General features: G+C 36.0%; 1 protein-coding gene across 3 annotated transcripts in view; it reads right to left on the minus strand.

Moving 5' to 3' along the window:
- The window catches only part of CCDC73 (coiled-coil domain containing 73), a 152938-nt gene that overhangs the window by 58004 nt on the left and 80473 nt on the right, over positions 1–14461 (minus strand). For all 3 annotated transcript variants that reach the window (XM_032841056.1, XM_032841053.1, XM_032841054.1), the window contains 2 exons: positions 3589–3724; positions 3274–3353 (listed from right to left, as the gene is read on the minus strand). In XM_032841056.1, coding sequence (XP_032696947.1) covers positions 3274–3353; positions 3589–3724 — 216 coding nt within the window. The remainder of the gene's footprint in view (positions 1–3273; positions 3354–3588; positions 3725–14461) is intronic.

Genomic DNA, 14461 nt, shown 5'->3' on the forward strand with positions numbered 1-14461 from the left:
ACGACGTGGATGGAACTAGAGGGTATCATGCTTAGCGAAATAAGTCAATCGGAGAAAGACAACTATCATATGATCTCCCTGATATGAGGGAGAGGAGATGCAACATGGGGGGTTAAGGGGGTAGGAGAAGAGTAAATGAAGCAAGATGGGATGGGGAGGGAGATAAACCATAAGTGACTCTTAATCTCACAAAACAAACTGAGGGTTGCTTGGGGGGAGGGGGGTTGGGGTTATGGACATTGGGGAGGGTATGTGCTATGGTGAGTGCTGTGAAGTGTGTAAACCTGGCGATTCACAGACCTGTACCCCTGGGGAAAAAAATATATATGTTTATAAAAAATAAAATTTAAAAAAAAATTAAAAAAAAAAATAGAGTAATCAAGTCAATGTGGTACTGGCAAAAGAATGAACAATTAGATCAACAGAACAGAAATGAGAGCCAAGAAAGAGACCCACATAAATACAGTCAACTGATAGTTGACAAACTATCAGCAAAACTAACATTTTCAACAAATGGTCATGGGACAATTGGACATTCACATGGAAAAAATAAAAATGTGGGAGGGGATCTAGACTGAGATCTTAGACTCATCATAAAAATTAACTCAAATGGATCACAGACCTAAATGTAAAATATAAAATAATAAAACTCCTAGAAGATAATACAGGAGAAAATCTAGCTGACTCTGTGAAAGGCAGTGACTTTTTAAGTACAATGCCAAAGTTACAATCCACACACAAAAAAATCTGATAAGCTGCATTTCATTAAAATTAAAAACTTCTGCTCTGCAAAAGACAGTATAAAGAGAATGAGAAGTCAGATCACAGACTGGGAGAAAATATTTTTAAAAGCTCTATCTGATAAAGGACTGTTATCCAAATTACACACAGAATTCTTAAAAGTCAACAACAAGAAAACAAACAACCCAATTAAAAAATGGATAAAAGATCTGGACACCTCACCAAAGAAGATATACAGAGCACAAGTAAACATATGAAAGGATATTCAACATAATACGTCATTAAGAAATTACAAATCAATGGGGCGCCTGGGTGGCTCAGTGGGTTAAAGCCTCTGCCTTCGGCTCAGGTCATGATCCCAGTGTCCTGGGATCGAGCCCCGCAGCATTGGGCTCTCTGCTCAGCAGGGAGCCTGCTTCCCTTCCTCTCTCTTCTGCCTGCCTCTCTGCCTACTTGTAATCTCCGTCTGTCAAATAAATAAAATCTTTAAAAAAAAAAAAGAAATTACAAATCAAAACTGTTAACAGAGAGATACCATACCCACTATTGCGAATGTGCAAAATCCAAAACACCAACAACCCCATACGCGGGTGAGGATATCGAGCAACAAGAACTCTCATTCATAGCTGGTAGGAATGCAAAATGATATAGCCACTTTGGAAGACAGTTTAGCAGTTTCTACAAAACAAAACATACTCTTACCATATAATCCAAACAATCATGCTCCTTGGTATTTATCCAAAAAAGTTGAAAACTTATGTGCACACAAAAACTTGCATATAGCTTTATTCACGACTGCCAAAACATGCAAGCAACCAAAATGTCCTTCGGTAGAATGGATAGTTTGTGGTACATCCAGGCAATGGAATATCACTCAGTATTTAAAAAAAAAAAAAAAAAAAGCAAGCTACCAAGCCATGAAAAGACATTAGACAAAACTTAATGCATATTACTGAAAAAAGCCAATTTGAAAAGGCTATATTCTATATGATTGCAACTCTGCAACCTTTTGGAAAAGTCTCCAAAACTGTGGAAATAGTAGGAGTAGTGGTTTCCAAGGGTTGGGGGAAGGGACAGATGAAAAGGCAGAGCACAGAGGATTTTCAGAGCAATAGAACTATTTTGTATGATACTATAATGGTGGATACATGTCACTAAACATTTGCCCAAACTCAGATAAAGTATATAACCAAGAGTGAATCCTAATGTAAACAATGGAATTTGAATGATACTGATGTGTTAGGGTAGGTTCATTAATTGTAACAAATGCATCACTCTGGTATAGGATGTTGATAAAGTGGGAGAGACTTCTTCTTCCTCTCCTACCACTCTCAACTTGTATCAGTGAAGATATTTTTAGTTGCAAATTATGGAAAATTAAACTGGCCCAAACCAAACTAACACAGATAATAATGAGGATTTACTGACTCACATAACTGAAAAGTGTAGAGGTGGGGGAATGGTAGGGTTGGAGGAACCAGGGATTCAAAAATGTCATCAAAGAACAGGTTTCTTTACTTCACACCAACCTGACATCCACATTGTCAGGTTCCTCCTGTTTGGTTTCTCATGTAGAGAAATGACTGACAACCAGAGGTGGGATTATATTCTTCCTAGTATATAACCACTAAGGCCATTAGTCTACTTCTGAGCCAATGACTGACATGAGAAATAAAATGTTTATGGCCTTCTGCCAATTTAGATCTCAATGTCCAATGGACTCCTTCACTCATGATGCTCCAGTCATACCAGACTTTCTCCAGTCCTTCACATATACCAAACTCTTCTCTATACTTAATCTTAGCTAAAAGTCTGAGAAGTGATTACTAAAATTCTTTCCTGCCTCAAGACTTTTGTACATGCTCTTCTCCTTGCCAGAGTTATTACCTACTCTGTGTGATACCCTTTCTGGGTTCCAGTAACTTACCTTCTTCTTGTTTTTTGGGTCCAGTATGGGGACATCTCTATTGCCTGAAACATTATTCTCTTCCCTCCCTATCCCTTTAACAGTAATAATCCAATGTAATAAATTCACCTATTATGATGTCATCACATCCTTTACTTTTTCTTCATACAATTTTAACAGTTTTAAATTATTTGGTTTGTGGCATTATATATTTTGTGCCTAACTCCTCCATTGGACTATAAACTTCAAAAAAGCAGGAAAATGTTTTATTTTCTTCAGACCTCTATCCTTAGTGCCACGAAGTACCTGGCATATACAGTCCATTCAAGTACTGAATGAATGAAGAATGAATGAATGAATAAATGGTGTTAGACTGACATACAGTAAAGATTAGCCATTCGTGTCACCATAAGGCATATCACTGGTGACAAAGAATATTTTGAATGAGTTAGGATAAATTCATTCATTGCATTTATTGGAATCATAACTCACAGTTTATGAATCTGTATTTAAAACATTTTATTTTTCTTTATACCAAAAAATATACCCAACTTTTTCCAATACTATTTCATAAAACTAATTAGACTATAATTTTACCTAATACTATAAAACTGTATCAACCATACCTTCTTCAAACTGTCTATTTCAGATTCTTGTTTTTTATTTAAAGCTGAAAGTCTTTTGTTTAGCTGTATTGCTTCCTGTACTGCAACATGAAAAACATTTAGAAAAGTATTATATTCAACATCCATTTTAAGCAAAGTATCACCAAGATGGACAGGGAAAATAACCTTAGTGCACTGTATATAATTATTATTGAATTTAACTAATATTAAAATGTCAGTGTTACCAGTAGCAGGTAAGTTCAATTTATTTATTATAAATAAACCCATTTAATTATTCCCTCTTAAATATACAAGTTTAAAAAAGATAGTACCTACCATTTTGTTCTAACTTTTCATGATTCTCTTTCACCAATCCAAATTGACCTGTTATGGTGCCATAATATTTCTCAATTTCATTCAGTTGCTTCTGATGATCTTCTTTAGCCAGAAGATGTAACTGGACTTTTTGTTCCTATTTTGAAGTTATTTAAAATGTTATAAATATATAACACATATAAAACATATACACACACATATATTTAAACATACATAAAAATTCTTTTTAAAAACTTCTGTTACAAAATAGGCCATGAAAAAGTGCTGAGTACACCATAGGGAGGAAATTGTTAAGGAGATATTTCTAAACCTATGTGACACTAAAGCCTTTTTTGTATTATAACAAAGTAGTCATTTAAATTTATACTGCTCTTGTTTATAATTTCTTTTTCAAAAACCAACTAGTTTCAGGGATGCTGGGTGGCTCAGTCAGTTAAGCATCTGCCTTTGGCTCAGGTCAGGATGAGTCTGCATGGCGGGGGGAGCCCACTTCTCCCTCTGCCTGCCTCTCCCCCTGCTTGTACACTCTCTCTCTCTCTGGCAAGTAAATAAATAAAATCTTTTTTAAAAATCAACTAGTTTCATTTATAGAAGAGTTAATTAGTCCATGCCAGCACTAAGCAAAATTATGGGAATATTAAAGCAGTACTCTTGATAATTTAGGAAAGGAATTCTTTTCTTTAAAATTGGGGGCACAATTATGAGTACGTTATTGAAATTCAAGTAATTTTTCTTTTTTTAAAGATTTTTAAAATTATTTAATGGAGAGAGAGACGACAAGAGAGGGAACACAAGCAGGGGCAGTGGGAGAGGGAGAAGCTGGCTTCCCACTGAGCAAGGAGCCTGATGCAGGGCTCAATGAACATGACCTGAGCCAAAGGCAGATGCTTAACAACTGAGCCACCCAGGCACCGCAAACTCAAGTAATTTTTCTGATTTTAATAAGCACAGCACCTTTTCATTGCATTAAAAAATTGAATTATGAGGATAATACCTATCAGAGGTGGTATTACAGTGGCAATACAGTATAGTAGAGGCAATACAGTATAGTAGAAAGTCTACTTAGGTTGAGAAATGTAATTGGTGAAAATTGGACCCAACATATATTTTAATATGGGCCTTCACTGCTTTTGGCTAAAGCAGCTTGTTTTGTCATACTTAGAAATAGGACTTTAAATTTTAAAAAATATTATTAATAAAATCAATATTTTATTTTTTTTATTTTTTCAAATTATGTTAGTCACCATACAGTACATTGTTAGTTTCTGATGTAGTATTCCACGATTCACTGCATAACACCAAGTGCTCCATGCAATAGATGCCCTCCTTAATACCCATCACCAGGCTAACCCATTCCCGCATGCTCCTCCCGCCATGCTCCTCCCCTCTAGAACCCTCAGTTTCTTTCTCAGAGTCCATAGTCTCTCTTGGTTCATCCCCCTTCTGATTCCCCCCTTCATTTTTCCCTTCCTTCTCCTAATGTTCTCCATGCTATTCCTTACATTCACAAATAAGTGAAACCATATGATAATTGTCTTTCTCTGCTTGACTTATTTCACTTAGCATAATCTCCTCCAGTCCCATTCATGCTGATGCAAAAGTTGGGTATTCATCCTTTCTGATGGATGAGTAATATTCCATTGTATATATGGACCACATCTTCTTTATCCATTCGTCTGTTGAAGGGCATCTCAGCTCTTTCCACAGTTTGGCTATTGTGGACATTGCTGTTATGAATACTGGGGTGCATATGGTCCTTCTTTTCACTACTTCTGTATCTTTGGGGTAAATACCTAGTAGTGCAATTGCTGGGCCATAGGGTAACTCTCTTTTTAATTTTTTGAGGAATTTCCACACTGTTTTCCAAAGTGGCTGTACCAACTTGCATTCCCACCAACAGTGTAAGAGGGTTTCCTCCACAACCTCTCCAACATTTGTTGTTTCTTGCCTTGTCAATTTTTGCCATTCTAACTGATGTAAAGTGGTATCTCAGTGTGGTTTTGATATGAATCTCCCTGATGGCTAATGATGATGAACATTTTTTCATGTGTCTGTTAGCCATTTGTATGCCTTCTTTTGAGAAGTATCTGTTCATGTCTTCTGTCCATTTCTTGACTGGATTATTTGGTTTTTGGGTGTTGAGATTGAGAAGTTCTTACAGATCTTGGATATCAGCCCTTTGTTCGTAGTGTCATTTGTGAATATCTTCTCCCATTCCGTGGGTTGCCTCTTTGTTTTGTTGACTATCTCCTTTGCTTTGTAGAAGCTTTTTATCTTAATGAAGTCCCAAAAGTTCATTTTCACTTTTGTTTCCCTTGTCTTTGGAAATATGTCTTGAAAGAAGTTGCTGTGGCCAATGTCAAAGAGGTTACTGCCTATGTTCTCCTCTAGGATTTTGATGGATTCCTGTCTCACAATGAGGTTTTTCATCCATATGGAGTTTATCTTTGTGTATGGTGTAAGAGAATGGTAGAGTTTCATTCTTCTGTATATATTTTCTGTCCAATTTTCCCAGCACCATTTTTGGAAGAGACTATCTTTCTTCCATTGAGTATTTTTTCCTGCTTTCTCAAAGATTATTTGACTATAGAGTTGATGCTCTATATCTGGTCTCTCTCTTCTGTTCCATTGGTCTATATGTCTGGGTTTTTTTGTGTCAGTACTGTGCTATCTTGGTGATCACGGCTTTGTAATATAGCTTGGAATCAAACAACGTATGCCCCAGCTCTGTTTTTCTTTTTCAACATTTCCTTGGTGATTCGGGGTCTTTTCTGGTTCTATACAAATTTTAGGATGGTTTGTTCTAGCACTTTGAAAAGCATTCCTCAATTTCATAAAATTCATCTATGAAAAACCCACAGCAAATAATTCTCAATGGGGAAAAGCTTATGATCAGGAATACAAAAAGGATGCCCACTCTCACCACTATTTTTCAACATAGTACAAGAAGTCCTAGCAACACCAATCGGATGACAAAAAGAAATAAAAGGTATTCAAATGGACAAAGAAGAAGTCGAACTTTCTTTCTTTGTAGATGACATGATACTTTATGTGAAAAACCCAAAAACTCCACCCCCAAACTACTAGAACTCATATAGCAATTCAGTAATATGGCAGGATACAAAATCAATGCACAGAAATCAGTTGCTTTCTTATACACTAACAATTTAACTGTACAAAGAGAAATTAGAGAATTGATTCCATTTACAATAGCACCAAAAATCATAAGATAGGGGCACCTGGGTGGCTCAGTCATTGGCATTTGCCTTCAGCTCAAGTTGTGATCTCAGGATCCTGGGATTGAGCCCCTCATCGGGCTCCCTGCTGAGCAGGGAGCCTTTTTCTCCCTCTCCCACTTCCCCTGCCTGTGTTCCTTCTCTCCCTGTGTCTCTCTTTGTCAAATAAATAATTTTTTTTTCTTTTTTTTTTCAGCATAACAGTATTCCTTGTTTTTTGCACCACACCCAGTGCTCCATGCAATCCGTGCCCTCTCCAATACCCACTACCTGGATCCCCCAACCTCCCACCCCCCCGTCACTTCAAACCCCTCAGATTGTTTTTCAGAGTCCATAGTCTCTCATGGTTCACCTCCCCTTCCAATTTCCCCCAACTCCCTTCTCCTCTCTAATTCCCCTTGTCCTCCATGCTTAAATAAATAAATTTTTAAAAATCTTTTTTAAAAAAATCATAAGATACTTTGGAATAAACCTAACCAAAGAGGTAAAGGACCTATACTCTAGGAACTACAGAACACTCATAAAAAGAAATTGAAGACACAAAAAGATGGAAGAACATTCTACACTCATGGATCAGAAAATAAACATTGTTAAAATCTCTGCATTGCCCAGTGCAATTATATTTTCAATGCCATCTGGATCAAAATACCAATGGGATTTTCCAATGACATTTTTTTAAAGGTTTTGATCTTGACATGACATTGGTAGAATCACTGATTGGTTTCAAAAATTTCATTCATTTTTGCCACATGCTTCAGCACCAGTGATGAGCAGTGATAAAGAACAATAGTGAGTCTACTGGCTGGCACTCAGTAATTGTTTCCTGAATGAATTGTTGTCCTGTGGAGTGGCAGCAGCGTAAATTTGTTAGATTTACCTGGCCTGTATCTGTTTCCCTTATCCAATATTATCACAATTTGAAATATTTATTTGAAGTAGTTCTTCCTCATTACAATCTAGTAGAATTGAAATTCACACGCTTTATTCTCCCTTAGTCAAGTGAAGGGTGTATTACTCAAAATAAATCAACTGATTTCTACCTTTTTGGAATTTGAAACTTGAGCAAAATGACTATAAAACTAAATAAGTTCAGTAGTGGTCCTATCCAGAGTGATGAGACTTTTTTTAAAAAAGACTTAATTTATTTATTTGACAGAGAAAGGGAACATAAGTAGGGGGAGTGGGAGAGGGAAAAGCAGGCTTCCCGTGGAGCAGGGAGCCTGACATAGGGCTCCATTCCAGCACACGGGATCATCACCTAAGCCAAAGGCAGACGCTTAATGACTGAGCCACTCAGGCACCCTGACATTCTTAACTTTTTCAAAGATACTTTTTTTTTTTAATTGTACTTTTAAGGCCTTTTTTTAAAAATTAATTTATTTTTATTTTTTTATAAACATATAATGTATTTTTATCCCCAGGGGTACAGGTCTGTGAATCGCCAGGTTTACACACTTCACAGCACTCACCATAGCACATACCCTCCCCAATGTCCATAATCCCACCCCCCTCTCCTGACCCCCCTCCCCCCAGCAACCCTCAGTTTGTTTTGTGAGATTAAGAGTCCCTTATGGTTTGTCTCCCTCCCGATACCATCTTGTTTCATTTATTCTTCTCCTACCCTCCTAACCCCCCATGTTGCATCTCCACTTCCTCATATCAGGGAGATCATACGATAGTTGTCTTTCTCCAATTGACTTATTTCACTAAGCATGATACCCTCTAGTTCCATCCACATCGTCGCACTGGGTATTTACCCTAAAGATACAAACGTAGTGATCCAAAGGGGCACGTGCACCCGAATGTTTATAGCAGCAATGTCTACAATAGCCAAACTATGGAAAGAACCTAGATGTCCATCAACAGATGACTGGATAAAGAAGATGTGGTATATATATACAGTGGAATACTATGCAGCCATCAAAGATACTTTTTAATGATTTTAAGCAAACTGAAAATATCGTTAGTAATGATCACAATGGATGAATTCAAAGTTTCTCATATACTTCTACGGGCTTTTCAAATTCACTACTTAGTCATTTGAATTAATCATGTAAGTTATAAAAACAAACAAGCTGACAAGTGTACTTACACTGAAGATCTTTTATCTGTCTGGGTAGCCACTATTTTCAATAACAATAAAAAATAAAGAACCATATTCCATTCCTCTAAAATACCACTTAATTCTTTAATCTAGAGGATTATACCTGCTTTCAGCAGAAGTGTAGAAACCTAACACAATTTCACAAAAATTAGTCTAAAAGCATTACTTCAATCAAAGGATTTTTAAGTTTTTATTTTGATTCCAATTAGCTAACATACAGTCTAATACTAGTTTCAGATGTATAATAATATAGTGATTCAACAATTCCACACATCATCTGATGCTCATCATGACAAGTACACTCCTTAATCCTCATCACCTATCTCACTCATCCCCCCATCCATCTTCCCTCTGGTAACCAACACTTCTCCATATTTAAAAGTCTGTTCCTTGGTTTGTCTCTTTTTAAACTTTACTCATTTGTTTTCTTAAATTCCACATATGTGTGAGATGATACAGTATTTGTCTTTCTCTGGTTGACTTATTTTTGTTTAACATTATACCTTCTAGTTCCATCTATGTCATTGCAAATGGCAAGGTTTCATTCTTTTTATGGCTGAATAATTTTCCATAGTATCTGGAATATCTGATATATATCTCACATCTTCTTTATCCATTCATCTATTGATGGACACGGGCTGCTTCCATAGTTTAGCTATTGTAAGTAATCCTGCTGTAAACATAGGGATGCATGTATCCTTTTGAATTAGTGTTTTTGTATTTTGTATTTTGGGGGTAAATACCCAGTGTGATTGTTGGATCATATGCTTCTTTTTAATTTTTGAGGAAACTCCACACTGTTTTCCACAGTGGCTGTACCAGTTTGCATTCTCATCAACAGTGCATGAGTGCTCTCTTTTGTCCACATCCTCCCCAGCATTTGTTGTTTCTTGTGTTTTGATTTTAGCCATTCTAACAGGTGTGAGGTGATATCTCAGTGTAGTTTTGATTGGCCTTTCCCTGATAATGAGTGATGTGGAGCATCTTTTCATGTGTTGGTTGGCCATCTACATGTCATCTTTGGAGAAATGTCTTTCATGTCTTCTGCCCATGGATTATTAATTGGATTGTGTGTTTTGGGGATGTTGAGTTTTATAAGTTCTTCATATGTTTTGGATACTAACCCTTTATTGGATATGTCATTTGCAAATATCTTCTATTCCACAGGTTGTCTTTTAGTTTTGTTGATTGTTTTCTTTGCTGTGCAGAAGCTTTTTATTTTGATGTAGTCCTAATAGTTTATTTTTGCTTTTATTTCCCTTGCCTTGGGGATGTATCTAGAAAAACATTGCCATAGCTCATGTCAGAGACATTACTGCCTGTGGTCTAGTCTAGGATTTTTATGGTTTCAGGTCTCACATTATGTCTTTAATCCATTCTGAGTCTCGTTTTGTGTATGGTATAAGAAAGTGGTCCGGTTTTCTCAATACCATTTGTTGAGGAGACTGTCAACAGTTGGATATTCTCTCCTGCTTTGTTGAAGATTAATTGACCATATAGTTGTGGGTTTATTTCTTGGTCTTTTATTCTGTTCCACTGATCTATGCGTCTATTTATGTGCCAGTACCGTACTGTTTTCATTACTATAGCTTTGTAATATAACTTGAAGTCCAGAATTGTGAGGTCTCCAGCAATTTGCTTTTCCTTTTTCAAAGTTGGTTTGGCTTTTCAGGGATTCAGGGTCTTTTGTGGTTCCGTGCAGATTTTAGAATTGTTGGTTCTAGTTCTGTGAAAACTGCTGTTGGCATATGGATAGGGATTACATTAAATGTGTAGATTGCTTGGGGTAGCACAAACATTTTAACAATATTTGTTCTTCCAATCCATGAGCAGGGGCATGTATTTCTATTTCTTTGTGTCACCTTCAATTTCATTCATCAGTGTTTTATAGTTTTCAGAGTATAAGTCTTTCACCTTTTTGGTTAGGTTTATTCCTAAGCATCTCATTACTTTTTGTGCAATTGTAAATGGGATTGCTTTCTTAATTTCTCTTTCTGCTGCTTCATTATTGGTGCACAGAAATTCAACCAATTCTGTACATTCATTTTTGTGTCCTGTAACTTTACTGAATTAGTTTATCAGTTCTAGTACTTCTTGGTTGAGTCTTTCAGGTTTTCATTACATAGTATTATATCATCTACAAATAATTAAAATAAGAAGTAAAGGAAGAAGTAATTCTTCCTTACCACTTTGGATGCCTTTTATTTCATTTTGTTATCTAACTTCTGTGGCTAGTACTTCCAGTAATACTTTGAGTAAAAGTGGTGAGAGTGGATCTCCTTGTCTAGTTACTGACGTTAGCGGAAAAGCTCTCTGTTTTTCCCCATTGAGGATGATGTTAGCTGTGGGTTTCTCATAGAACACCTTTACTGTATGTTGAGGTATGTTCCCTTTAAGCCTACTTTGTTAAGAGGGCTTTTTTTTTTTTAATCATAAGTGGTTATTGTACTTTGTCAAATGCTTTTTCTGCATCTACTGAAATGACCATATGATCTTTATTCTTCTCTTATTGATGTGATGAATCATGTTGTTCATTGATTTGTAAATACTGAACCATTCTTGCATCCCTGGAATAAATCCCACTTGATTATACTGAACGTTTTTTTCTTTTTTTATTTTTAATATATTGTTGAATTTGGTTCGCTAGTAACTTATTAAGGACATTTTGCATCTATATTCATCAGGGATACTGGCTAGTCATTCTCTTTTTTAGTGGTGTCTTTATCCGGTTTTGATATCAGGATAATTCTGGCCTCACAGAATGAATTTGAAAGTTTTCCTTCCTTTCCTCTTTTTTGTAATAGTTTCAGAAGAATAGGCGTTAACTCTTCTTTAAATGTTTCATAGAATTTGCCTGTGAAGCCAGTTGGTGCTGGACTTTAGTTTTTTGGGAGTTTTTTCATTACTTATTGAATTTCTTTGCTGCTGTTCAGTCTATTCAAATTTTCTATTTCTTCCTGCTTTAGTTTTAGTAGGTTATATGTTTCTAGGAATTTATCCATGTCTTCTCGTTTGTACAATTTGTTGGCATATAGTTTTTCATAATATTCTAATCGTATTTCTGTGGTATTGGTTTTATTTCTCTTCTGTCAATTGTGATTTTATTTGAGACCTTCTGTCTTTTTTTTTCTTGATAAGTCTAGCTAGAGGTGTATCAACTTTATTGATTTTTTTCACAGAATCAGCTCCTGGTTTCATTGACCTACCCTATCATGTGTTTTTTTAGATTCTAGATCATTTATTTCTACTCTCATCTTTATTTTTTTCCTTCACTCTGCTGGTTTTAGGTTTTGTTGTTGTTCTTTTTCTAGCTCCTTTAGGTTTAAGGGTAGGTTGTTAGAGATTTTTCTTAGTAGTCCTACATTGCTAAATACTTCCCTGTTAGAACTGCTTTTGCTGCACCCAAAGCTTTTAGACTGTTGTGTTTTCCTTTTCATTTGTCCCCACATACTTTATTTCTTCTTTTATTTCCTGGTTGATCCATTCATTATTTAGTACCATGGTATTTAACATCCATATATTTGTGGTCTCCAGATTTTTTTCTTGTGGTTGACTTCTAGTTTCATAGCATTGTGGTCAAGGAATTTTTCAATTTTTCAGCTTAGATCAATTTTTAATGTGGCCTTTATGAGAATATTGTCCACTACACATTAATATAAGCTTCCTTAACCTTTCAGTTAAAAAATGGTAAATATAGGGGCACCTGGGTGGCTCAGTGGGTTAAAGCCTCTGCTTTCGGCTCAGGCCATGATTCCAGGGTCCTGGGATCAAGCCCCGCATCGGGCTCTCTGCTCAGCAGGGAGCCTGCTTCCCCCTCTCTCTCTGCCTGCTTATGATCTCTGTCAAATAAATAAATAAAATCTTTTTAAAAAATGGTAAATATAATAGGCTGTCAATGCCTGTAAAGATGAATAATCCTGATAACTAAAACTGCAACAAAGATTAAAGTGATTTAATTGGTTTTCTGTACATACATAGAGCTCTATACAAATTAAAATAATTTGTGATATACTCTATTCCATAATCCTTTGCTTAAAGTCAAAGTTAATTCAATTAAATTGAAGTTATTTGTTTGCATGACATAATTCTGATTTTCAAATACATAAACCTAGTCAATGGCCATGATATTATAAAGACTTTCAAATTACATAGGCACCCATAGCTCATTAGCCCCTACAGGCTCCTATGGGACTGTTTGTATATTAATCTACTTGGCTGCTCTGATTTAGTTCTCATAAAGAGAAGAAGAGGCTAGTTGTCAAGTTTGCTGCTAATTGCATGTCAGCAAATAGCTTAAATTCTTTGGGAAGCAACAAGAAAAACAGATTGGTATCACTTGTCTGAGAAACCCAAGAACATTTTAAATAATAATATAAATAACTTTATGGCATTGTTATTAAAACTTTAACATTACATATTATATCATAGTAAAGAGAATTTTATTAAGATGACTAAAAAATAGCTAAGTACCTTCTGTTTTTGTTCTTTTTACCGCTATGAATTGGTTCAAGCTATTTTCTTCTCTCTTTTTTTTTTAAGATTTTATTTATTTATTTGACAGAGAGAGAGATCACAAGCAGGCAGAGAGGCAGGTAGAGAGAGAAACAGGCTCCCTGCCGAGCAGAGAGCCTGATGTGGGGCTCGATCTCAGGACTCTGAGATCATGACCAGAGCTGAAGGCAGAGGCTTGACCCACTGAGCCACCCAGGTGCCCCGCTATTTTCTTCTTTTACACATTTTACTACTATATGCAAAGACTCTGTCCACAGATAATATCAGGATTCATTGCTTTCCAATGCAAACTTAAATTTTAACAAACATGGGCACCTGGGTGGCTTAGTGGGTTAAAGCCTCTGCCTTGGGCTCAGGTCATGATCCCAGGGTCCAGGGATGGAGCCCCACATCATGATCTCAGGGTCCTGGGATCAAGCCCCGCATCAGGCTCTCTGCTCAGTAGGGACCCTGCTTCCTCCTCTCTCTCTGCCTGCCTCTCTGCCTACTTGTGATCACTGTCTGTCAAATAAATAAATAAAATCTTAAAAAAAAAATTTTTTTAACAATCTATGAAAAACAAGATTAGAGGAAAAGACAGTATCTGCAAAATTAAGATTAAAGTCTACCTGTATATTTGTCTGCATATGTGTGGTCTAAAAGATTATTTTAAAGCTTCGAGACATTTAAAATAGGAATAACTTAAAAATAGTATTTACACACAACTTTTTACAACTACGTTTACTAATAAAAGGCACAGCTGCTCATTTCCCCCTTATTTCCTTATGGATACCAATTTGAAAACCTTTGGGAATAAAATGAATTTCCCTTAAAATAATTCATTAAAGTAAATTTTAGCGAAAAAGATAAAAACTCAAAAAGAAACTTCATACATTCTTCAAATCTATTTTGCAACTTACCTTTAAATTTCTTCAATATGACCCCAAAATAAATCAATGGGGTTATAAAACTCACTTTTTAAGAAACCTATGGCATCTTTCTTAAGGTATTTTCACCTTTTTTAGTCACAAAGATAAGGTAC

Source organism: Lontra canadensis, unplaced genomic scaffold (genome assembly GCF_010015895.1).
Source record: "Lontra canadensis isolate GAN:19392208 unplaced genomic scaffold, GSC_riverotter_1.0 scaffold118, whole genome shotgun sequence".
Taxonomy (NCBI): Eukaryota; Metazoa; Chordata; class Mammalia; order Carnivora; family Mustelidae; genus Lontra; species Lontra canadensis.